Source organism: Cricetulus griseus, chromosome 6 (genome assembly GCF_003668045.3).
Source record: "Cricetulus griseus strain 17A/GY chromosome 6, alternate assembly CriGri-PICRH-1.0, whole genome shotgun sequence".
Classification (NCBI taxonomy): Eukaryota; Metazoa; Chordata; class Mammalia; order Rodentia; family Cricetidae; genus Cricetulus; species Cricetulus griseus.
This window is the reverse complement of record NC_048599.1, coordinates 138988149-139014471: the sequence shown is the minus strand read 5'-3', so window position 1 is coordinate 139014471 and position 26323 is coordinate 138988149. Positions and strand designations below refer to the sequence as shown.

At 49.8% G+C, this 26323-nt stretch overlaps 1 protein-coding gene across 1 annotated transcript in view; it reads left to right on the top strand.

Moving 5' to 3' along the window:
* Nucleotides 1-26323, top strand: part of Vav2 (vav guanine nucleotide exchange factor 2) — a 170355-nt gene that overhangs the window by 103224 nt on the left and 40808 nt on the right. Inside the window, exons 4-6 of the mRNA XM_027423023.2 lie at nt 5769-5837; nt 23168-23270; nt 25883-25981. Of these exons, the coding sequence (XP_027278824.1) occupies nt 5769-5837; nt 23168-23270; nt 25883-25981 (271 nt within the window). The remainder of the gene's footprint in view (nt 1-5768; nt 5838-23167; nt 23271-25882; nt 25982-26323) is intronic.

Below are 26323 nucleotides of genomic sequence, written 5' to 3'. Positions count from 1 at the left end.
AGTGGTCAAGTCAACACGCACAAGGGTAGGGTTTGCGTTGAGTCAAGGGAAACTGGGATTTAGTGTGTGTGGGTGGGTAGACTTCAGACAGACTGTAGAACCATGCAAAGGTTGACGTAGAGCCAGTGTGGGGGCTGCTGGAGAAGGGACTAGAAGAGGGGAATGCTGGCACAGCTCTCCACACAGGCTGGATTCTAAACCTTAAGTAGCCCTGATAGGCTCACTTGCCTGTTTGTCCCACCCAGGCAAGTTGTTTGTCTTTGTTTGGCTGTGGCAGAAATTAATTGGATTTGTAGCTTTGTTCTCAAGGGCTTTGTGGCCCCAGCTAGTGATGCTCCAATAAAAGTAGTAAAGGTTTATAGGCAGCTGTGTAATTCTCTCACCTTTAACAGGCCTGTTTTAGCTCCGTTGGGTAGGACAGGTGGAGGAAATGACAAGAGGGGGACCAACACTGTAAGAGACTCTTAAAAAAATGTGGAAAGGAGAAATTTTGGGCAGCCACATATACAAAAGGAACTCAGAAGTTGAAACATAAGACATGGATGCCTAGCACCAACTTAGTGCCTCCTGCTCCTCTCTCTCCTGCTCCTCCTCCTAATTTGTGTGTGTGTGTATGTCGGACCACAGTCTTGGGGGCTGTTCCTGGCCCCCCACCATGTTTGAGGCAGGGTCTCTTGTTCATCACTGCATACACCAGGCTAGCTGGGTTGTGAGCTTCTAGTGAGTCTTGTTTCCCTGTAATAGTTCTGGGATTATAGATGTGTACCACCCCCCACCCCACCCCCACACACACATGTGCTCGCACGTGAAACACACACAAACGGAGAGCCAGTTATTTCTCTGCCTGATTGTCAGTGTAGGCTCCGGGGACAGGAGAGGTTGTTCTGAATCCTTGTTCACTCCCCCGGATTAGCACAAACGTTTACCCATATACACTCTGTGTTAAGAGTTTGCACAGGGTCGTGTCCTACAGTACTTTCCACTGTTGCTCTGCATTCAGCATCCAAAGTTGCATCCTAGCCCTTTCCCACCATGTCGTTTTATACACATCACACTTTTGTAGGATTTAACGGGGCTTTAAATTTTTTCATTTATATTATATATGAGGGAAACTTTTATTTTATCATAAATAAGTGTTTATGGTGATTGTCTTGACTTTGGTTACTGTGACCAAGTATCCAAGAGAAACAACTGTGGGGAGGAAGGGTTGATTTGGGATCATGGTTTTGCAAGTTTCAGCTCATTGTGCTAGAGAGGGCATGGCGAGGAGCAGAGTAGAGAGGGAGAGAGACAGACATAGAGAAGAAGATGTGGGAAACAGAGACGTATGTACATAGAGAGATACACAGAGACTATGCCTATGCTGCAGGCTGTTTTCCCTGCCCCACACTCTTAATCCATCCAGCCCCCGGATGTGGGATGGCACCATCCATATTCAGACACCCCCGGGGTCTGCTACCCTCTCTTCTAGGTGATTCTGTAATAAGTCTGGTTAAGTTAGCACTTAATTAACCACGGCCATATTTCCTCTCCTGTTCTAGAACAGCATCATCCTTATTTGAAAAAGTATACCGACACATTATATGCTATTCTGTAATCATGTACTCTTATGATGTATTTTGTATCAGTTAAAAATAAATATTTTACCAGGCAGAGTGGCACACGCCTTTAATCCCAGAACTTGGGAGGCAGAGGCAGGTGGATCTCAGTGAGCGCCCCACCTCACTACATAATTAAAAAAAAAATTAGACATTTAGAAAAAGCAACCTGGCAGACACAATCTGAGTGAAGATGACTGCCGTGAGGATGGGGGCGGTGAGGTTTTGAGTTGGGCCAGGGACTGTGATGGAGACTGCTGGAGAGGTGGCCCATCACTGCTAAATCATCCTACACTGAAATTGTCAGTCTTACCCCAGGCAAGGAGGGGATCCCAGCCAATGTGGTTATCCAAGGCCAGTCCCCAGCTGGGCCTCCTGTTTGCAGCTGATTCCTGCTGGAACATGCACCTGGGGCCTCAAGGCGATGCCTGACTTAATTAAAGGGGCACCTTTGTCTCCTGGAGATGAGTGGTTTTGGCCTATGGCTTTTGAAGGTACTGGCTGCCTCTTCTTGCCTTTGATCTGCCTCCCCCATGGCCCTTTGGATCCTCCAGGGAGTGGCCTGTGTTTCACTCCTGCAGGGCAGTCTGGGCTCTCCTCCTCCTTTCAGGGTCTCCACTTCCTTGTCTGCCGAGGACAGGGCAGCCTGTGGAGAGTGGCATCTTTGTTTCTGCTACTTGTAGGTTCTTGGGCTGGCCTAGTGTTAAATTGGTGTAAAGCAGATTAATGAGAGAAACTGTGTTACCCTTTTTTTTTCCTTCCAGCAAAGCAATTTTAGTTTGGAACACATGTGCAGGTATCTCACAAAAATGTGGATTAGATAGGGGGTTAGAGCTTGACAAGCATCCTGAGCTTTAAGAAGTGAACAGGGTCCGGAGGAGTGTTTGGAGAATTAACCCACCACTGCTTCCTTGATGGGGTCCTCAGGTGACTGGAGTTGCCTCAGAGGTCTCTTTCCTCAAACCAGCCTCTTTGCTCCTCCACATTCCCTTTCCAAGTATGAGATCATTGTGAAACGAATGCTGTTGTTCCCACTGTGTAACTCTCCTGGGGGAAATGTGGACAAATGCCTGCTCACCCCGCATAGGTGCCAATGACCAATGAAAGAGATTGTTCTACCCAGAACAGTTGTTACCATTGAATAGTCCACTCAGCATGAGTGACAACTCACTCACAAAAGCTGCATCCTGGAGAGCTTCTTGTCCAATTTGCAGACAGCTCGACCAGTCTGACAGTAGCTTCTTCCCAGCAATTGTTACTACTTATTCATTAAAATTTTATTATTATTATTATTACTATTATTATTATTTTTATACATCAGTGGACATCTTGCAGGAGTTGTTTCTTTTTTCTCCAATTGGGCTGTGGGGATTGAATTAAGGTTGTCGGGTTTGGTGGCAAATGCCTTTACCTGCTGAGCCATCTCTCTAGTCTGTTACTACTTATGCAACATTGGGGAGGTGTAGGGAGACACTGTAACCACACCTCCTAAGGGCTGGCTACAGGTGTGCTTAACCACGCCTGTCAGGGGCAAGGAATACCAGCCTGTCAGGGCGTGGTCAAGGGGAGGTCAGGATAGGTTCTTAAAGGGCTGCAGACATGTGGGGACTTCTCTCTGGCCTCCCTGCCTTGCTGCCTCTGGGCATGCTCTGGCTTGCTCTTGGCTGGTATTTACCTGAATAAAGATATCTTAAACCTACAGGCTCACGTTTCACCTGGTGCCCCATGTTGGGCGCCATTTTGTCGTGACCCAGCATGTCTCAGTTTGAAGCCACGACAGCCATGAGGTTCTGCCTGAGTGGGGGAACGTGGGCTTGGAACCTCCTAGCAACCCAGAGGTGATAAAGACCAAACTCAGGCAGAACCTCATGGCTGTCGTGGCTTCAAACTGAGACATGCTGGGTCATGACAAAAGGGAGGGGTCTTGTAAATCTGTTATTTTTAGGAAATTTCCTGTCAGTTACTTTTAATTTGTTTTGTTCACTTCCTAGGCCTTGCATGCTTCCTTAATTTCCTTAGTCATAGGAGCCCACTTCCTCTCTAAGGAGTGTTTCTATTCAGAGTAAATACCTACACATAGTCTTTTATCTCATCTGGTTGGAGGAGGTCAAGAGCATTTCCTGCCTTGGCTAATTCTATTTCTTTTAGCTCAAAGTAACCAGTATGTCAAAAGAGGCATATTTTGGCATGACATGTTCTGAAGTCCTCTGTGTCTTTTCCATATCTCTGCTACTGAGTGCATACAGTTCTTTCCTCAGGCTGGTATTCCTTGCCCCTGGAGGCCATCTCTATGCTTGGCATGTGTGTTTTAGGTACACACTCCTGGGCCTAGGCCCTGCAGGGGACATGGGGAGTCGGCACTTGCATGGCCTGAAGTCTCCAAAGCTTTGTGGGCATTCTCCACATGCCCACATCTCCTCAGCCTTTGCCATCAATAGAGACACTCCCTTGAGGCTCACCCCACTCTTTTGCCCTCGAAGATGGTCAGAGCTTGTACAATCATCCTGAGCTTTAAGCTCTGTGTCTTGGGGACACAGAGTTAGCAGAGATGCCAGGCATCGCCCAATCATAGCCTAGTGAGATTTTCATGGAAAAAAAAGTAATAAAACATCTCAAGTTGATATAAGTAAAGGACTCGCAGCCAGGTGTCTCATGGGATATGAAAAGCTTTTACAAGCCTAACTGCAGGAAATGGGGTTGGGAATATGATACGGGATGATTCCCTTTGCTCAAATTCCATACCCCACACTCTGAGCTGCACCCTGTTCCCCAGCTTTGGCCTGCCAATATTGTTTCCTCAGTGCTCTGACGCTAGCAGGTGCTCACTGGTAGCCAGTGTCCCATGTCATGGGAGGGGATGACAGCTCCTCCTTTTCTGTTACTTGAAGCTGCAGTGGCTGTGGACCCAGAAGCAAGCAGACATGGTCTGCATCGGGTGGAGTGAGGTAGGGTGTTGAGAAGAGGGTGCAAGGTGTGTTCCAGGTTGGACATCTCCCTCTGAAGCTCCTACACCAGTTGAGCATGTGCTGGTCTGGAAGAGCAGGTGCTGGCTGGAGCCTCGGTTAGGATAGGCTCTGTCTCTGGGAGGGGGGAGCCATTGGATGCTGAAGCCCAGAAGTGACAAGGCTAGCCCATGTCTTAACCCACAACCTTTAGCTGCTTGGTGAGGTATAAACTGTGGGGACTCGGGCTGAAGCAGGAGCCCATCAAGGAGACATTCGGATGACTAATTTGATGACCTGGAAGGAGGAGGAGGCAGCAGTGGTGGTGGCTGGGAGAATTCTTGGGATCTGACTGTATGGAGCTTGTTGTCACTCTCCCTGAATGTAGTTTTGCTAGGTGGGGGATGCCAAAGAGAAGATGGTGTCAAGGCGATGGCTGTAAGATGAAGGCCCCCTTCCCCTCACAGCAGGGGCTGGAGCCTCTTACTGACAAGGTATAGGTCAGCTTAGGGGATTGGCAGTAGGGAGGCTGCTGTTAGTGGGGTTGTGATATGGTGACTTAAAGGCTATGGTGGTGGCACATGCCTAGGGGCTCACAGCTGTCCAGTGGTGCCTTTCAGGGACATAACTCCACACAGCTCCTGCTCCCAAGGTGCTGCCCTTGGAGGGCACAGGATAGTGCACACTTGTGGATAGGTAACCATGATGGGTTGGTGCTCTTTAGGACCTTTCCTATCTTCACTGGGTCCCAATGGGTGACATCTGTTGTCCTCACAGGCTCTGAAGAGCAGTGGGTGCTTGGCAGCTTTTTAGACTTCCCTCCTGGGGGGACTGGGACTGGCCACTTGCCACAGTTACCCTGTGTTGTAGCTCAAGGTATTTTGGGAGGCCCACATACTTTTTTTTTATAGCCCACCTCCCCAGAGTATGACTGCTGTGTAGATAATGGCTGCGTGGTGACCGAGGACAAAAGCCCTTGGACCAGATCCTTCATATGCCTATGGGGTAATTGAGGCTTGGGGACCTAGATAAGGGCTATCTTACCCATGGCCCAGGGGCTGTTCTACCAGCTTAGAGGGCTGGATCTCTAATGCAGAATGGTGGAAGGGGCTAATGAGCCCAGCTGCTTCTGCACAGTCAGGCAGGGCCCAGGGTGGATTGCGGGCAGGTCCCCATGGTGGCAGGGATGTAAAGATCTGCTGTCCTCATTCTTGCCTTCTCTCTCCAGGCCTTTTCCCTCAGAGGAGACAGCTGAGAATGATGATGATGTGTATCGAAGCCTGGAAGAGCTGGCCGAGTAAGTAGAGAAAGGACGCTGGGGAGGGCACGGGGAAGAAGCCCGGACTCTGCAGCTGCAAAAGCTGCTCTCAAGGCAGAGGTAGCCTTGGCTGTCCTCTTTGTGATGTTCCTGCCAGAAGTGGGGATTTCTGCGTGGTTTAGTTACAGGCATCCTGCTTGCTGTGCATCCTCTGCCTTCTAGAAGGATGCCCAGCTGCCAAGGTGTCTATTGGTGATGGTTGGAACGGGTCCTTCTGTGGAACTGCTGGGAGTGGCACTGGGCAGGTGAAGTGTCCTTGTGTTCCTCTTTCCTGGCCTTCTGGTGCCACACTGGGTAGGCAGTGGGGCTTATGGCTCTCAGATTGTCTTATGGCCCCCTGCTTAGGGTGTGGCTTGCTGGGGAGAGCTGGTTCCTATCTCTTGGTGACCTATGCTGCTCAATTCCTGTGAGGATTTTTTTCCTCCTCTGCTATATACAGGCGGAGCTGGATCATCTCCCCACAGGGATGACAGAGCCTTTGGCCTAGCTCTACAGCCTGCTGTGGTAATATGAGTGGGATCATGTGGCCAGTGTGGGATTACCCAGCTCTCTGTCAGGGAAGGGAAATAGCCCACCCTCAGCCTAACTGGGATAGAGAGAGGAGCCCTTATTCTGACAGGGAGGGGCCCAGGCTGGGAGGAGCTGGGTCTTCCCAGGACCTAATTTGTTACTGGCAGCCCCTGGCCTGTGTGTCTGCTTTTCTCTCAAGCTTGGGGCTCCTTTGGGCCTCCCAGTAAACTGCTGTCCTCATTTTTACCACATATATTGCCATGCTCTGAGAAATGTGTCCCTTCTGTGGAGACTCTGGCCATCTCTCTCTGTGTCCCATTGTCTCAGTGCACAAGCTCAGAGAGGAATCAAACATGCCGGGGCTAGCGTGTTCTGAGCACCTGCTATTTAAGGCCCTGTACTGGGGTTTTCTGCATCCACCCTCCCCCATCTGGGGTGTCTCCAGAGATGGAGCACGGTGTGTTTGCAGAGTCTTTTTTTTTTTTTTTTTTTTTTTTTTTTTTTTTTTTGGTTTTTCGAGACAGGGTTTCTCTGTGGCTTTGGAGCCTATCCTGGAACTAGCTCTTGTAGACCAGGCTGGTCTCGAACTCACAGAAATCCGCCTGCCTCTGCTTCCCGAGTGCTGGGATTAAAGGCATGCGCCACCAATGCCTGGCTTGCAGAGCCTTTTTTTGATGTGTCTAACCTTGTGACATTGTGATGTGACATTGTGATCTACAGAGTTAATGCTCAAGAGGCCTTCCCTCCCAATTACAATGTCTGAAACAAGTTTATGGTTTGTCTTGGGCTGCATTCATAGCTGTTCTGGGCTCCATGCAGCCCACAGACGGCGATCAGACATACCTGGAACTCATCCATAGCTTAGCTTGTCTGTCCTAGGCTGGCAGTCCTGTCATTGCAGTTCTGTGAGAGCTGGAGATTCCTCAACTGGAGGCAGAGGGAATTCCGAAATGGGTTGCCAGGAGTCCTGGGATGCTCCCAAGGGTGGGAAGCCCCGAGTTCCTTCAGGCATCTGTTGAATCCTTCTTGGTTATAGGGAGTACATTAAGAGGTAAAAAGGTTCCAGGGAAGTCATCCAAGGCCTTGAGTCCTTTGCCTGCTGGGTCCTACTGTGACTGATCCATCTTCAGAATTGGAGAGGGACTTAGAACACTCAGGTGCAGGCAGGGCACCCCGGGGGTACAGAGGATCAGGGGAAATGGATTCAGGCTGGTGGCACAGCACAAGAGAGACCCCCAGGGGCATGACACTTCTGCCCTGGTGTTGCAGTCTGGGATATGTGCTTTGCTTATCCTAGGTGCCTTCACTCTGGGAAGCCTTGTATGTTCTACCACAGCACCTGCGCCTCTATATACTATCTTAGAGACTCACGATTAGGTGGTTAAGTGTCTCCAGGAGACTAGAAGGGTCCCGAGGGTCCAGGCCCTGTGTCTGAAGACTCTAGCCCTTAGTACATGCCTGGTGCATCTGGTGTGACCTCAGTGGCCCTGTAAGGACTGCAGTATGGGTAGTGCTCGCTAGCTTTTATTGCTACACAACATCCTTCCCTGTTCATTCTTGTGAGCTCTAGCCTTTTGTTACCCCCAGTTCACAGATCAGGAAATGAGCCCAGAGGGAAGATGCAACTGGTTCATGTCACTCAGTTATTAAGTGGCATTCCCAGTTTTGACTCCATATCTACCATAACTTCTCCAAGTTGGGTGATCCTATAGAGGCTGGGGAACTCTGGACCAATGCCAAGAGTTCTTCCGATGTCTCTCCTATAGCTTCATCCTGTATCTTCTGGAAGTGTCCCTCAGGTGGGCACAGCCTGGGATTTAGAAGGACAAGGATGCTGTAGGTCTTTGTGTTTCTAGGGCTTTGTATGAAATATCATGGTAGTGTGTTTTCCAAACTGCTATCCTGGAGGTAGCCTATGTACCATAGTTCGTGGGATGAATTTCAGTTTCAAGGACTCACATATGGTGGTGACTCACATATGGTGAACCTGAGTACCTACCTCTCTTTTCCTCTGCTCCTTCTGGTTTGCTACTGGTCTCTTTATCCAAAACAAGCTGGAACTGCTCTCATAGGAGTGCAAGCTCCTTGGTGACATTCACCCTGAGCCCCCTTAATCCTTAACTTTGCAGTTACTGCAAACCTGTACTGTAAATTACAGGGAAGGAGGGTGAGTCTGAATCTCTAAGTTGCAGTTTGGTCCCAGTGCTCGAGTTTAATAAATTTCATATGCTTTCCCCCCTTTCTCCTCCTTTCCTTGGAAGGCAGATTTCCTGGTACCTGTCTGTGTTTGCCAATTACACAAGCGCACTGCCGGGGGAGGGCATGAGGTAGCAGCTGGGGACAGTGTCATCTTGTGGGAGCAGCTGCCTGTTGGGGGGAGCATATTAGAGTATAAGGGACTTAATCCTCAGTAGTGATCATGTTATGTGTCTGCAGGGCCCTTTCAGCCACCCTGACCCAGACACTGCAGCTTGTGTTGTTGTTGTTGGTTGTGGTGGTGGGTGTTAAGCATTGGCTCCCAGATGGGGCTGTCTTGTTGGAGCTCCAGGTATGGCCTATTGAGAGACCATTGCATGCAGTGAATCAGCCATGCATCTGTTCAGTTGCTGCCTGGTTGCTGAGCCTTGTCTATCTGTTTAGCCAGGGCCAGGCCTTTAATGTGAAAGTGAGGTAGGGCCCCAGGCCTGCTTCAGACAGAAGGTAGGAGCACAAAGGCAATTTTGGGAGAAGGCAGATGGGTCACAAGGGACAGGCAGGCTGCCTCTGTATCCCTGGCTGAGGGATCCCGGAACTACATGTAGCAACTGCCTTAGAGCCTTTACAGTCCCACAGCACATAGACTAGCCTGGACAAGAGCCACCTTCTATCTCATCTGAGGGCGGCCCCGACTGTCTGCTTGGACCATTCAGGCTGAGCCCTAGCATTGCCATTTCCTGCTAATGTGGTCTTGGCAGATTGCTTGCTTTGATGTACCTCAGTTTCCCTCTTTGTAACACATGACCTCGGTGCCTGCTCAGTGGGACTGCTGGGAAGACAGCAGTACTGGAAGGTGTGAGTGAACTACAGGGTACTCACGGGCACCATGAGCACCTGTGGGCTCTCACCTAATCTGCCTCCTGACTGAGACCATCTCTCTCCCTGGCTTCTAAGTGACCATGGCAGTGCTGTGTGGAGGAAAACAAACATGAGTTATATGCCTGACTGCTGGGTTTCTAGCAGCCACATCAGAAGCATAAGAAGAAACAGGTGAAGTTAATCTGAAGAATGTATTTTATTTGAACTGATTGACCCAGAATGTTGCCAGAGCAATGTTTTCCACAGAACAGCTGCCAACAAGAAATTGCATTTTCAGTCAGTCCCCTGGCTGGGCATATAGTTTGTGATTGGTCCAGATCCGTTTGTTATATGACAACCGTGCATGGCCCTGAGCCACTGAGCTGGGGTAGGAGCTGTGGTCTCGGATGTCCTTCTAGGAGCTTGAGCAGAACCCCACACGTGAGAGGCACTGGAAAAGGCTCCCTCTTCAGATTGTTAAGTGATGTGTGTATGATCAAGCAGTTAGAACAGCTGGCAGGGACAACGAGCACAGAACACCGCCACTTAAAAATGTCATTATTAAGCAAAATAAGTCCAAAAGGAAAGGTCTGCTTTTCAGTTGCTCTAAAATTGGTACCTGCATTTGCATAATGGCTTGCCTCTGGAAGTGTCCGATCCCACCTCAGACCTGCCCTCAGTCTACATCTGCAGGACTGGTGGCCACTTTGTACAGAAGGGCTGATGGCACAAGAACAATGTGTACATGTGAGGTGCAGCAGCCAGAGCCCTGGGGTTGTGAAGGTCTGGCTTTGTCTGGTTGTCTTCCTCTTGCCTTTCAGGGCTCTCTGTGCCCAGGTAACATGACTGGGGCATTTCTAGGAAAGCAAGGGTTTCTATCACCCATCAGACTGTGTGATTCTGTCAGTGCTCTGTTACTGCCTCAAGTTTCTTGGTTCCTCCAAGGGCCTCAATTTCTCTGTCTCCATTCTGAAACCTGCACAGATGTCCCTTTGAGGTCACAGACTCAACAGTCTGTTACGGCAGAGCCTGCTTTGTGCTGGCTCTGGCTTCATTGTCCTCTGAGGTGAATTAGTTTTCAGCCTTAAACAAATGGGCTCGTGCCAGCCAGGGACTGCAACTTTTCTGTAAGCTGCATATTTTATTGTATAGCTGCATATTTTATTGCATTGGAAAACCACTTTGCAGTAATTCTTAAGATATATAAATGAAGGAGGTTTGGAGCCCTTCTGTGCCCTGGGGGGAGTTGAGGTACAGAGGTGGTGGCAGGGATGGCAGTGACCTGGGAGGGAGACTATATTTCTCCCACCCTGCCCCAGAAAACGCCGAGCCTTTGCCACTCTGCAGTGCTCTTTAACAGCAGAGAGCCAGGGCTGTATCCCTGTGGGACCCTCATTCAAGTGGAAGCCCATCTGTATCCCAGCCCGTGGTCCTGCCTTTTGGTCCTCCCTCTGCTCAACACTGTCAGAGAAAGTTTAAAATCTGTCTTCAGAGTTTTCAAGTTCAGTGCTGCTCATCAAGGCCTGTGTATGCAGGATCCCAGGCTCAGAGCCTGGGGTGAGTTGGGAGAGATATGTTTAGGATGTTTTATGTTCACCCCAAATAGCTTTTCCCCAAGGGGTGAGCTTTAAAGTAGACTGCACAGAAAAGACCCAGTAAGAGGAGGGACAAAAAGCCAGGCATAGTGGGGCACACCTGTAATGCTGGCACTTCGGAAGCTGAGATGGGAGGGAGAATCAGGAGTTCAGGGCCAGCCTGGGCTACGAGAGACTTCTCTCAAACAACAGCAAAATGTCTCCCAGCCCCTTTAGAAAGCATCCGTGTCCACACACCCTAAGAGTGCAGACTAACCTGCTACAGTCTGAGAAGGGCTGAAAGTAAGACCTCCTCCCAGAGTAGAGGCGGGAACCACGCCCTCCTGCCTCAGTTCAAGTTCCTCAGGTTCATGGCTGAGGTGATGGGTGGAGAGCAGGCTGTGGGCTAGAGGGCAGGGTGGGTGGCTCTTACAGGCAGGCCTTTGCACTGGGGCTCGGAGTGTGAAGCTACACTCCTAAGGGCTTGTTGCTTAAGGCCAAGACTGTGGGCTTCTTAAGTGGGTGTCAGCCAGGGATTGAAAGGCCTTTTCCCTGTCTTGACAAAGCTACCTTGTCTGGACCTCCAGCATGGCCGTGGATGGAGCTGCCTCCCAAGTGTCCCTTGGTGTCCCCTTGTGCAAGATGGCCTTCTCTTTGGTGGAGGAGTTCACTGACATCCTGTCTTGGGCCTCTTGTTCCCAGTGTGTGAGTTCGGTCACAGGGACTGGTTGAATGGAATCATGAAACTAGTGGCTATGCACTGCATCTCTGCAGTGATTCCTGTCTGCCGGGATGGCCCTGTAGAGGCACCAGAGCTTTGCCACTGCAGGAGGCAGGGCTCTAAGAGGTTGAAGGCACCTGCCCAGGGTCTCCCTCTTTTGAAGGGCAGAGCTGAGGTTAGAATCTATGTCTGAGTAATTGCCCTGCTGCCCCAAGTGCTGCCTGGCAGAGTCTGCGTTGGTGCTGATGCTCGGTAGGCACCTGCACAGACCTGAGACTGGCACCCTTTCACCCCATGTCATCTAGGTGCATCTGCTCTGGACACACCCATCCAGGCTGGGAGGAAAGAGCTTCCTTGATGTGCCCAGGATTTTTATTTTGTTGTTTTGAAATGGAGTCCTATCTTGTACTCTAGCCTGGGCTGCCCTGGAACTCGCAGCAATCCTCCTGCCCTAGTCTTCCAAAGGCATGGATCACAGGCATGTGCCACTGTGCTTGGCTTTTCTTTTAAAATGTGTTTTATTAGTATATATTAATTATATATAATGGGTTTCACAGTGACATTTTCATACATGAACATGATAGATTTTGGTTATATTCACCCCTCCCCCACTCCTGCTAATCCCTCTCCTCACAACTGTTCCACTTGTACATTCATGTCTGTGTACATATGTGTATGATGTGTGTGTATGTGTGTGCATTAGGCTACTGTGCCTCAGCATATCTGTGGAGGTCTGAGGACAATCTTAGGCCATGGTCTTCACCTTCTACTTCAACAGGGCTTCATTCTTTTTTGCTGCTTCCACTGGAGGAGCTGGCCTGTGAACTTCCAGAGGTTCTCCTGTCTGCCTCCCACCTCTCCACAAGAGCACTGGGATTATAGAAGCACTTGCTACAATGTCCAGCCTTTACACGGCTTCTGGAGATTTGAACTCAGGCCCTTACACTTGTTCAGCAAGTGCTTTCTCATAACCTCCCTTTCTGTCTGTCTCTTTTGGTGTCTGTCTTGGGGTTTCTGTTGCTGTGAAGAGATACCATGACCACAGCAACTCCTATAAAGGAAAACACTCAATGGGGTAGTGCAGTCTCAGAAGTTTAGTCCATTATCATGGGCAGGCAGACATGGTGCTAGAGAGGTAGCTCAGAGTTCTACATCTTGATTCGCAGGCAATAGGAAGTGAGCTGTGACACTGGGCATAACTTGAACAAAGGAGACCTCAAAGCCCACCCCTACGGTGACATACTTCCTCCTACAAGGCTACTCCCACAAAGCCACACCTCCTAATAGTGCCGCTCCCTATGAGCTTATGGGGGCCAAACACATTCAAACTACCACTGTGACCCAGTGAGTTTCATTAGTGTTGTTGCTTACAGGAACATGATCACCTCACCAGTGGCTACCCAAACCAAAGAAAATGTATCCCCACTGTTATGGTGGAAGCTTCACCCCAGCCCCTGGCATCCATATACCCAGAGAGTCTGGGATGTTATAGTGGAAGTTCCACCCAAGCCCCATTCTCCTATCTTCCTCCAAATCCCACTGCATCTCAGAAAGCCCGACAAATGATGATCCCTCCCCCAGAGATGCTCAGATATTCCTCAGAAAATAGATGTGTGGTTTTCGGGTCTCTCTTTCCTATCTCCTCTCTTGGGGGCTCACGGGTGATGGAAGGCTATCAGGGAGCGTTGCATCCATTAAAGATGGGCTTTTTCTAATTTGGTTTGATTTGGTCTGATTTGGATTGCTGCATCGGCGGAGAGGCTTATTGGGTTGCAGAAACTTTTTACCCACTGCAACAACTGTCTGTTGGAATGCCTTCTGAGGACTCTGCAGGGTCTGTTGAATTCTGTGCCAGGTCAGCCACAGCTGAGTTTTGGGCAGGAGTTTTGGAAGAGTCTGGGTCTCATTTATATCTTACTTGGGAACTTAGGGCCAGCTGTTCTGTCTCTGTGGTCACCTGTGAGTCTAGCCCAGCTCTCCTGTCTTACCAGCTGCCCAATTCCTTCATCTGTGAAGAGGACTGAAGGTTAGGTTAGGGACTTAGAAACATTTCCCGTCTCATACTTGCCTGTGCTGGTGGGCTGGTAACCCCTTCCCCTCCTGTGAACCTCCTCCAGTACAGTTGGAGTGCAATGGGCTTCTCTGAGCCCAGCACTGCAGGATCTCTGTGCTGGAGAAAGCAAGGGACCTTCCTGCTGTGTGGGGGCAGGTACCCTGTTATCCTGCCCACTCTGACTAACTGTTCAGATACAGGTAACAGCAGACAGGGCACAAGATCTCACAGGGCCAAGCTAGCCAGGGCCTTTCATGTCAGGGGTAGCTAGAAAAAGTAGTTTTAAAGCCATGTGTGAATATGCTATCATTTTCCTGCAGGCAGCAGAGAGCTTTGTCCTGTCTAACGGGGTCTTCCAAATTCAATGTGTGAATACACTGTCATTTTCCTGCAGGCAGCAGAGATCGTTGTCCTGTCTAACGGGGCCTTCCAAATCCAATGGTGTCTTTTAGAAACCCTGAGAGGTGAAGACTTGGCTTTCCTGATGTCATGTCTCTTGTACTTAGCACAGATGTGGCACTCGGAAGCACATAAGAAAGACACTGCAAAATGAGTAAGCAGACCACACACGGTTCCACTGTAGAAGTTCAGTGATGCATTCGGCATTTTTTGTATTGACTGCCAAACTCCTACTCATTCTACAAAACCCAGTCCAGACGTCACCTCCGAGAAGCCATCCACAGCCCTGCCTTCTTCTGATGTTTGTCCAGAGCACTGGGTGACCTTGACACTGAGTTTTCATTGTTTTTCTACATCACTCTCCTGATAGAGAGTGCTCCCAATGGGTCCTTTGTAAGAAGCAGAGCAGGCAGGTCACTTGATCTGAGCCCAGCAGAATGTTAGAAGCAAGAGCAAGGATCAGCAAGATGGCTCAGCAGATAAGGTGTTAGCAGCCAAGCCTGACAACCTGTGTTCAGTTCCCAGGACCTACCAGGTAGAAGGAGAGAACTGATCCCTTCAAGTTGTCCGCTGATCTTCACACGTGTGCCCTGGCACTCATCTCCACCTAGAGAGGGGTAGGGACAGGACACGGGTGATGGATGCTCAGAGTATTGCAGTTTTTGTGTGAAGGAACCATGTGTGTCCCCCGCACTGCCCCTGCAGGCTTTCCTGCCATTTCAGCCTTGACAACATAGGTAGGGGCTCTGTCCTCCATTTTGCAGTTGAAAATTAGAGCTTCAGGAGGGGAAGTGCCTTGCTGGGGGCCACATAGTCTACACCATGTGACAAGGAGGAACTGAAACCCTGGACCATCTGCCTGGGGCTTAGGATGTCCCTGTGGGACTAGCCCTTGTGACCCAGTACCTCCTGTTTGCTTGCTTATTTATCCATTCATTTATTTGTCTATGTTTCTAGGCTCTTCTGCTGTTTAGAAAGAATTCCCAGAAAAGAGGCAACTGCGCTCTCACTCTTGCTCTCCCTCTCTCTCAGCGGGCTTGTAGTCAGGTGGGTCTGGCCCTGTAGTTCCTGGTTTCTACCTGTTGGCAGAGTGATTCCTCCAACAGAGAGCGATTAAAGGTGTCTAGGGGTCCTTATCTGTCCATATGTCCCCACAAACAAACGATCCAGTACACAGCAGTCACTCTCTGCTGCCTGTGCCCTGAGATGAACTGTAGTCTGGTGTGGGCCAAGGTAAAACAAACAAACAAACAAAAAAAACCCCATGTCCCCTTTGGTTTCCTAGTAACAAGTTCATGGTGGCTTGTCATAGGCTTGCCTGCCAGCCTCATGCCTGGGGCTGAGCTCACAGTGTGTGCCAGGCCTGTCAGAACGATGTTTATGTCCCCTGTAAATACCCAGTGCCTGAGGCAGAGGCCAGTTGCTCATTTCCCCCTCATTTTGCAGGGTGAGGGAGCTGGGCCTCTTAGCAGCTGCCTTGTTGAAAACCAAGGTAGCAGATCAGCCACCATGCTGGCTAGACTGTGGGCTGCAGGGTTGGGGCAGGAAGTGGGAGGGGGATACTTTGGACCCCTTCTGGAAGAGTTCAGGCCATTGTAAGTGGAGTGAGTCATTGTTGGGATGTAGCATCTGTCAGTGCAGCTGGCTTCAGAAGCTGCAGGAGGGAGAGGGTGAGACAGGAGGAGGCTGGGGCAGGTAAGGGGCAACTGCGCCTTCACACCATGTGGCCAGTTGTGTCTAATTGTCATAGTCCTACCACTGTGGGGGGCGGGCCCTCCCCTCCCCACACATACGTTCTTGTGCTTTCTGGTGGCAGCTGGACCAGGAAGGCCGATTCCTGCAACTCTGGAAGGCCAGTGCAGCCCCAAGTTCCTGGGCTTCCATGTGTTCATTGTTGATTGACCTAGTGTCCTAAGGCATTTGCTTATCATGTGAAAGGCCATGGCTTCTATCCCCAAGTCTGTGTGTGGGTCCTTAATGAGCACTGTGGACATCAACCTCATTTGCCATTTCTTGGGCACCATTCTGTTTTTGAGAGTTTCTCTCAATGGCCTTGAGTTCTCCCATTAGATCAGGTTGGCTGGCCAGCAAGTCACAAACATTTACCTTGCTTCACCTCCGAAGAACTGAGATCACAAACACACGTCACTATATACCCTGTGGCCAGAAGGCAAGCCTGTATTCGCCAGGGTTCTCTAAGAACTGACAGAATGAAGATATATATCAAAAGGATTTTTAGTAGACTGTTTTACAGGCTGTGGTCCATCTGGGTAGTCTAACAATGGCTGGCTCATGATGGAAAGTTGAAGAGTCCAGTAGTTGTGAGTGCAATCCATGGTGTTTGACATTTCCACAGTTGCAGTGTGGCACTGGGGCCCTTGGGGATTCCTGGACAGCTGTTGGTTTTCAGTTTACACTAGAACCCTGAAGGAGTTGGATTTAGTACTGGTTGCAGCAACAGGATGGATGAACTTGCCAGTGAGAGTCAGGGCAAGCAGGTCAAAACAAAACAAAACAAAACAAAACAAAAGTTCTTCCTTCATATCCTTTTACATGGGCTGCCCTGAGGGCATGGCCCAGGTTCAAGATAGCTCTTCCCTCTTCAAATACTGAAATAGATTTAATACACAACAAAACAAAACACCTTACAGGAGTGACTAGCAACTTAGATTTTAGTTGATTTTATACATAGCCAACTTGATGATCAAGATGAGCTATCATACAGCCTGAGCTTGACACCTTACCCACTAACACCAAAGTAACCACCTTCTCATCTAAGCATTGTCCCCCTGTCATGCTTCCACCTTCAAGCCATCTCTGTCCCAAGGATCAACAAGTTTTTGGGTGCAGAACTGATCTTAGGATAAATATGGGTCAACCCAAAAGTATCTGATTGATACTTGTTTATCTTGATCACTGAGTTTATCTTATGGCTATTTATCATGTTTAAATTCTCCTTTATAACTTTATTTTCATTAAAAAAAAACAAAAAAACAAAAAGAACCCTGCCTCTTGGCTTTTCTCTTTATTCCTTCTTCTGCAGTACTTTGGAGCATGCATGTGTGAAACTTCAGGTCTCCAGTTTTATAATTGCAAATAACATGCATGAAGCTGTTCGTTGACCTGAATTAATTAAATAATGGGCAGAGACTGCATGGTGTAAGTGCAGATAGTATCAGTGTGGGTCGTCTGCTCAGGGGCACCCTCTCCTGGCTCTGTGTGGAGGACTTGGACAGGAAGGTCAGCCCAGGATACAGACAGGAATCAGATCAGTTGCTTCTGGGCAGGAAGCTTTGCAGAGTAGAGGCGGTGTAGGGTCTGCAAGTTTGAGGCTCTGGTGCCCCAGGTTAAGGCACCAGAACAGCTTTGCCCCCCTCCTCTGCTTCTGGCTGACTATGTTTGACCTCAGGAGAGATGGTGGGAAGTGGTGCGTGAAACACAGTCATTCCAGGATGGATGCTCCTGGTTGCCATTGATTTTTGGGGAAGACAAGAGCAGAACGCAGTAGTGAACATGTGTTGGGTGACCATCCTGGGGGTGTTCCCAGGATCTCAGTGCCATGTGATGTTGGGGTATCTGCTGGGGGTGTAGTCCTGTGTGAATAGTGATTCCAGCTTCCCAGTGTTGTGACCTTGTTTGTCCTGTGACCAGATCGGGGCAAAGCTGAGTCCCCCCTTCCTACCTGAGGATTCCCTCAGAGTCTTTTCTGAAGGTGGCTCACTGTGGAAGGAGGCTCCTGTCATTGTATTGTTGCACATAACGGTACCCTCTGAGCCCCCATTTATTGCTGGTGTATACGGGAGCTGCTTGATATCTAAGGAGGTCTGGCTCTCGGCTGTGACAGAACATAGGGTCAGACTAACATTTCTGCTAGTCTGTCAGCAGTCACAAAACTTGGGGTCGGGGAGGGAATAAGTAAAAATGCACTCAGAGGCACCGAACAGCCGCCAAAAGCTGAAAGTGCAGGGCTTATCCTGATAAGGATCTGTCTTGAGTGGATGGGGTTCTAGAAGGCTGCTTCACAGGTATGTCTGTTAGCTGTCAGTACTACAACAATGCCTAACAACCAGTTGAAAAAGCAGACAGGTTTACAGCAGTTTATGGCTTCTGTGTGTAGTCTGCAGGCCCAGTTGTTTTAGTCTATGGTAACATTGATGTCAGGGTGTGTTTTCAACTACAGTTGGGAAGTGAAAAGAGGGGAAGGCCTGGGTCTTAATAGTTCACTCACGGGCCCACCCCCAGTGACCTAATGTCTTCCCAGTGGGCCCCACCTCATGAACATTCCACTACCTGCCAGGAATGCCACAGGCTTGGAGCTGAACATTTATGCTTCTGAAAGACAATCAAGATCCAGACTAGCCCGGCTGTGGTGGCGCACGCCTTTAATCCCAGCACTTGGGAGGCAGAGGCAGGCCGATCTCTGTGAGTTGGAGGCCAGCCTGGTCTCCAGAGTGAGTTCAGGACAGGCTCCAAAACTACACAGAGAAACTCTGTTTCAAAAAACAAACAAACAAGATCCAGACTGGCAGTAGGACAGAACACTGGACTGAGAGCTCTCTGAAGGTTGGAGAGGGGTGATGGCTGATATTAATTTTCAGCTTGACACAGTCTAAAATCATTTTTGAATCTCAATGAGAGACTGTCTAGATCAGGTTAGCCCCGTGGCACATGTGTGGCGGGTTATGTTGATTGTGTTAATTGAGATGGGAAAACCCAGCCCACAGTGGATGGGACCATTCCCTGGCAGGGGATCATGGGCTCTAAGGGTGGAGAAAGGGCGCTGCTCTTGACTGGATGTGATGTGACCATCCACTTCAAGTTCTTGCTGCCTGACTTCTCGCCAACAAGGACTGTCACCTGGAACAAACTCCTTCTCCCTTAAGTTGTTCTGGTCAGAGTATTTTGACAGCAACAGAAACAAGACTAAGACAGAAACTGGTACTGAGAAGCAGGGCTGTTGGCTGTGGTAGACCTGACCACATGGTTTTCAGGCCTTTAGAACTGTTTTGTGGGTGAGTTTGAAACTTTGGGCTAGGAAAACCATTGAATGCTGAGAGGCAGAGGTCTCAGTGAGCATTCCTCATCCTCAATTGACCCTTTATCCCATCTGTATAGCAAGGGAGCCAAGAGTTCCAGCAAAACCTGGTGGCAGCTGGAAGCTGAATCCAGTGGCCATGTCAGCTCTGCTCTCTGCAAGATGTCCTCCTGTTGGAGTCCAGCTAGGTGCAGTCTTAGGATAAACATGATGTCAGAAGTTGCAGTCTACAGAGTCTTGATGCATCCGTCAGTCATAGTGTCCAGCATTCAATTAACAAAATTAGGAGTCGTGGCCTTCGGTGGAGTTTCAGAGGACCGTGTGTGGGATTAGTTCTCCCACCATGTGGAGCCCAAGCACCCTTACCCAGCAAGTCATTTTGTGTTGTAAAAGAAGAAAGCTGGAGGACTTTGTAAACACCATCACAAAACTTTCTGTAGATCGAAGTGAAACAGCAGTGTTTGCATACAGGCAGGTGAGTGTCCGTGTCAGACAGAACCACCAAGAGTTACATGGTGAGAGTCATACCTCAAGAGCTGGGTCCAGTCAGCCTGATGTAGGGTTGGTGCACAGGTCTTTTTTTAGGATGATCCTGGAATTGTCTTGAATATCCTCACAAGGTTGGGTGAGAAAAAGTTGTTGCTTCAATGCTGGCTGGTTGCCAGCCTGCAAGACCCTATTCAGACTCAGTTTTCACCCATTTGACTCCTTCCACTGGCTTGTGGAATATGTTTCCACAAACTCCCTGTCCATCACTTCCTTCCCCCAGCCCATTGGAGCGAAGTCGGTGTCTGTCTCCAGGCGGGGAGGTGTCATCCACCAGGAGCAGTCTGCTCCTGAAGCCTGGGGCATTCATTTCCCTCAGTTCCACGTGGTTGGAATTGTAGACAGCAGCTCTGCCTCCAGCCTTGCTTGCTGTGTGACCGAAGTCTGGCTGGCTAATGTCTGCAAGAAAGGACTCTGAAGCCCTCACCTGGCCTAGGAGTCTGGGGGGTACAGTGGCAGGGCCAAAATTTGGCACAGAGCCCAGAGAGGCAGGGGAAATGATTTGTGTTATCTCTGGTGACAGTTCCCAAGAGACAAACAGACCTTTCTAGAGTTGGGCCCTGTGATGGGTCAGCAGGAAAGACCACAGAATGTTCTGAGGTGAGCCTGCACTCTGAGCATGGTGAGAGGATGTGTCACCTCAGTGTCTGCACACCATTGATGATGGCCTCTACAGGCAGGCAGAAGAGCCAGGAGAGTTGGGGCTGAGGCCACAGTGTGTGTGTGTGTGTGTGTGTGTGTGTGTGTGTGTGTGTGTGTCTGTGTGTGTCTGTGTGTCTCTGTGTGTGTGTGCCTGCGTGTGTGTCTGTGTATTCCTGTTTGTATGCAAGCATGGGTGTATTATTTAATGTGCAAAATGGCCACCTCTAAGGATTTATGGGCCCCAAAAGAACAAGTGTCTTTTTAAAACTCAAGTTGATGGGTCAGCGAGATGACTCACAGGGTAGAGGCTTGCATGCAAGCCTGACACTTCAGTTAGATCTCTGGAGTCCAAAACAAAAAAAACCAAAAAAAACAAAAAAGGTGTAAAGAGAGAATGGAGTCCACGAAATGATCTGACTATATACTCTGGCACATGCACCTCCCTCCCCATGCAATCACATGCATAATAATAAGTAGAAGTTATTTTTTAAAAAAGAACTTAATCTGAGCATGGTGGCACATCTCTGTCCACACAACACAGAATTCAGCAGGCTAGTGAGGCAGGAGAATTGTCATGAATGTGAGGCTAGCCCGGACCCCATGGTGAGCTCTAAGCCAGCTTGGGCTACAGAGTTGAGAGTGTCTTGAAAGAAACCAAACAACAATAAAAAATTTGATGTGGGCTTGGTTATTCAAAAGGCTCAAGGGTAGGTGGTCAGTTCTCCAAGTAACTGTTGTGGTATGACTTGTCCTCTGTTAGTCTTGTTCTCTGACCAGTGCTTGTGGGTTGGGACAGAAGGTGGGATGCCCAAAGCACCAGCCCTCCCAATCTTTGCCTTCAGCCTGTGGGATCTTACTGCTACTCAGCTCAGGGCTGCCATCTGCACCTCTGAACCCCAGGGCACAGATAACCTCCCAGGACTGTGGGCATGAGAAGGCAGGCGGACTGCTTAAGGAGACCGGCAACATGGGTGGGAAGGGTTCAGATTGCCAGTGAAGGATGAGATTGCCAGAGTGTGGGGCAGATGTCTTATCATCAACTACAAGACAGATGGAAAGGTGGTCTGGGGACTGCACTAGCTCAAGGAGAGCCTGGGAACCCCTGGACATGGGCAGAGGTCACAGAGCACTCTTGCAGGAGGTAACTATGGTGGTTTGAATGACAAATGTCCCCTATAGTCTTAGGCATTTAAGTACTTGGTTCCTGGTTGTTGGGAGGTATGGCCCTGCTGGTGGAGGGAGTATGTCACCAGAAGCGGTTTTGGGAGTTCAAAGCCATTAAACATGAAAGCCATTTTCAGTACACTCTTTCTGCTTCCTGCTGTGGTTTAAGATGTAAACATTGCACCCACAGTCAGGAAGCAGGGAGGGGGAGGTGACTGCTGGCATTCAACTTGCTTTCTCCTTTTTATTCAGTACAGGATCCCACCCTGTGCAATAATGCTTCCCACATTCAAGGTGGGTCTTTCCACTTCAGTCAGCCCACTCTATAATTCCCTCAGACAGGCTCAGAGCTTTGTCTCCTAGGCAATTGCCATAGCTATTTTTCTGTTGTTATGAAGAGATACCATGGACAATGCAACTTATAAAAGAAAGTGTTTGTCGGGCGTTGGTGGCGCACAGCACACCTTTAATCCCAGCACTTGGGAGGCAGAGGCAGGTGGATCTCTGTGAGTTCGAGGCCAGCCAGCCTGGTCTCCAGAGTGAGTTCCAGGATAGGCTCCAAAGCTACACAGAGAAACCCTGCCTCGAATAAACCAAAAAAAAAAAAAAAAAAAAAGAAAGAAAGAAAGAAAGAAAGAAAGAAAGAAAAAAAAAAGAAAAAAAAGAAAGCGTTTAATTGGAGGCTTGCTTATAGTTTCAGAGGGTGAGTCCATGATAATCATAGCGAGGCGCATAGCAGCAGGCAGCCAGTCATCGCAGTAGCTGAGATTTTACATCTTGTCTACAAGTTGGAAGCAGAGAGAGACTGGAAGGCTGCCTGGGTTTGGCATAGGTCTTGGAAACCTCAAAGTCCATCCCCAGTGACACACTTCCTCCAGGAAGGCCACACCCCCTAATCCTTCCCAAACAGTTCTACCAACTAGGGACCAAACATTCAAATAAGCCTGTTGGAGCCATTGTCAAAGGACCACAGTGATTGTAGGCACCCATCAAATTGACAGTCAGTGTTAATTAGTTGTCATGGGTAGCTTGGAGAAAGCCCAGGAGTTGTGAGCAGAATCCCAAACTTCAAGTTTTAAGTTGGTCTTTGCTTTCGTGAGTTCTAGCTTGAGAAGTGCACCACGTATTCCGTGTCTCTCTCCATTCCTCCATTCTACTTGGTGTCCACAATGTGTGAAAGGCAGCCGTATGTACCCTGATCATAATGATGGGGACACAAGGATGGTGAGACCTTGGGCTAGCTTCTCAGAACATTTGGGGACCCTGAGCACAGTCTGAGATGGGAGTTCTGCTCTGCTCTGGGGTAGGGGCTGGGCATTTCTGCTGACCAGCCAAAGAGGATCCCAGTGGAGGAAGGTGTCTCACACCAGGGCTTCTGGCTGGTGTCTCCAGCATTTACTCCAGGGTCAGGGCATCGCTGGGAAAGAAAGAGTCTAGGAAGACAGGCGGCTCCCTGTGACAGCCTCTGCTCAACCCCATTTAAACTCTGCTTTGTAGATGAGGAGCCTGAGCCGAGGTGGATGACCTTGCCAGGTGCATGGAAATGCTTTTTAGCCCCCAGTCCAGGTGGCTGGGCCTTTCTGCCTTGCTTACCCATCCTTCTCTGTGCAGCGAACATGACCTGGGTGAGGACATCTATGACTGTGTCCCATGTGAAGATGAAGGGGATGACATTTATGAAGACATCATCAAGGTGGAGGTGCAGCAGCCCATGGTGAGCGCTCCCACCCTGCCCTTGATATAGGAAACTCAGACTCCCATGGGGAGCTGCCTGAGTACAGAGACAGGTCCTTCCCGATTCCCCTTGGGCTCCCCTGCAATGTCCTTGCAGCCTTATCAGGACACTGGGGTGCCCTAGATGCCACCTAGGACTGTTGAGCCCCTCCAGCAGGGTGGCTACAAAATTTTCCTTGGAAGATTCTTAGTTGTTCCTATCCAGAGAGCCTTAAATAGTGATTCCGTGTTCAGTCTAACACAGTATGGCTGAGCACACATCATACTTCTTTGTGGGGAGAATGAGGAGAGCAGTGCGGGCTCTGTCGGCCAGCTGCATGCCTTTTATGTGGAAGGGTATTTATTTCCACGCAGCCTTGGCTAATGATCTTGTGGACGATGTTTTGTGCCAGCTCCGGCTTATTGCCAACAGCTGCTATGTGGAAGGTGGGGGGGGGTCCATTCTGGAGGGATGCAAAGAGGGGGCCCTGGAGGGGCAGGCCACAGCTCCCATAGGCCCCTGAACTCCCCAAAGGTGGGCACCATGCCATTTGTCAGATGTGGAGGCTTTTGACGCATTTGTGTTCCTGAAGAAGTGGGAAATTCATCAAAAGCCAATATTTCTGTCTCCTGTCTGTGTGGGAGCCTCCAGCTGGTGTCAGAGAAGAATCCTGAAGAGCCTCAAGAGCCTTTTCCAGGCTGGTGGCATCCTGCTGTGTCCCCGGCTTGTGAGGAGAGATGGAAGGCTATGTTTGGGGCATTACAGTATCTCATGCCACCCTTAAGAACACGGCACACATTTGTCCCTGAGAATCTAATAATCAGTCTCCTTCCCCATCATGTTCAGGGCTTCTGCTCCAGAGCAGGTGGAGAGGCTCAGCTCTCCGGCCTTGCAGGCAACCTGATTGGGGCTTCCCCAGAGCTGGCCTGAAATGGCCTAGGAAACATCACCAGGTTTATTAAGGCCTTGGATGCCCTGGGGGTAAATGTCAGCATCCAGGCACAGTAGCCTGGGCATATTTGAAGGGCCCCCATGCCCAGGCTATAAGGTTCTGTCTTGAGACTCCTGCAGCTCTGCCAGGAGCCTGTCACTGTCCCTGGTCCTGAAGAACACCAGGGCAAGGACAGGCTTGTCTGTGTTCTGAAGGACAGCCGGTGTTCTAGTGTCTAGCGCTGGTGATGGATCCTTTGAGCTGTCTGGTCCATCCACAGACGGGATGTAGACTTACTGCTGTGAGGGGCCTCTGAGATAAACAACGGGTTCCCCCACTTCTCATCATATCTGGAACTAGCTGAACCAAACTGTCTTAAGTGGGAGGTAATGGGAATGCACTTTCTATAAAATAAGATAAAGACAGGTGCTGCTTTGAGAGCCCAGGCATGGGAGGATCAGCCAGGAGGCTCTCTCTCATCCTTAGGTAGTGTCCTGATCTTTTCTCAGCAGGCTCTGGGAAGGGCTGTGCCCTGGCTTCTGGGGCTAACAGGGGGGTGGGCTGTCAGTGGTATCCCTGATTTCCCAAGCGTGGCTTGAGGACAGTGGACACTGCTGACTGGTTCAATCTTATTTGCTCTTCCATGCATTCAGATCAGATACATGCAGGTAAGTTGCAGGTAAGACAAGGCCAGGTGGGCTCCTGTCAGCTCTGTCTTCCTACCTGTCCGGAAGGTAGCAGAGGTCATAGAGAAAGCTCAGGACTGTGTTGTTAGTGAGACACTGTCAGGCACACAGGGTTGTACGGGGTCTCGAATCAAGATCTGCCCCAGGGATCTCATCCCCACCCCCTCCCATGCAGCCTCAGATAGTGGTGGACCTCACCAGGCCCCCGTTTTGCACAGTGCTGGAGAGTACTGTGGCCACATCATAGAGGCGCCTCTTAGGACCAACCAGAGTATACCTGGGTAGGTACCTGCTGAGTGTTATGTCTTCAGAGTCTTTTGGGGCAGACCAAGTTCTCTGAGCCTGAGAGAACCCAAAGAAAGTAGCTATAAAGCCCACCACAGCCTGAGTGGGGTCAAACTTCTGCTTCATTCCATCCTGTGCAGGCCATCTCTCAATCAGGCCCTGTCCTCTCTGCTAGAGAGGTATGTCCCCACGAGACCCACTGATGAACTGCTATCTTGGTCCTTCTGCCCAGAGGCAGGTGGCTTCTCAGGAAGTCTGGCCTGTGGGACATTTGGTAAAGCTAGAATGGATCAGCTGTGGGTCTTCAGGGAGTTGGCCAATGCCAGCTGCTGGACAGGGTTGATCCACTCACACAAGGGCCATGATCACACCTCACCTGTATGTGGTAGGGCCATCTCCTGAGGCCTTCACTTCACTCTGGTGAGGACTCGAGGTTTCGAGTCAGGAGTGATACCCAGGAATCTAGAAGTTTCCGTGCCTTCCTTGGTGCTTTCACTAAGTCCTCTCCTATCCATGGGCCTCAGTTTCCTCAACCACAAATAATGGGAAGAGCTTGTGACCTCACTGTACATTCAGTAGTCTTGTGGCCATACTGGGAAGATGTCACCCTGTTGTGTGGGGCAGGTAGCCAGGGCCCCATGGGACAGATGGGGACCTGGGTGTCCAGGTAGTGGGATCGGATCCTGGCTCACATCTCGCATCTCCTCTAGAAAATGGGCATGACTGAGGATGACAAGAGAAGCTGCTGCTTGTTGGAGATTCAGGAGACTGAGGCCAAGTACTACCGCACCCTGGAGGACATCGAGAAGGTGAGCCCCGGCTTTGCTCAGGGTGGAGGACTTAGCACCTGTTCTTCTGGTCTCTCTGTCGCTGTGATTAAAACACTGACAAAAGGAACCTAGGGGAGAGAAGAGTGTATTTTATCCTAATTTCGTGATTACAGTCACTAATGAAGGAAGTCAGTACAGGAACTCAAGCAGAAACCATGGAGAAAAGCTGTCTGTGCTTCGCTGCTTTCTTATACAGTCCAGGACCACCTGGCCAAGGGCTGCTGCTACTCACAGTGGCCTGGGTCCTCCTGCATCAGTTAATATCAAGCCAGCCCCCACAGACAGGCCCACAGGACAACCGAGCTGGGTGATCCCTCCATT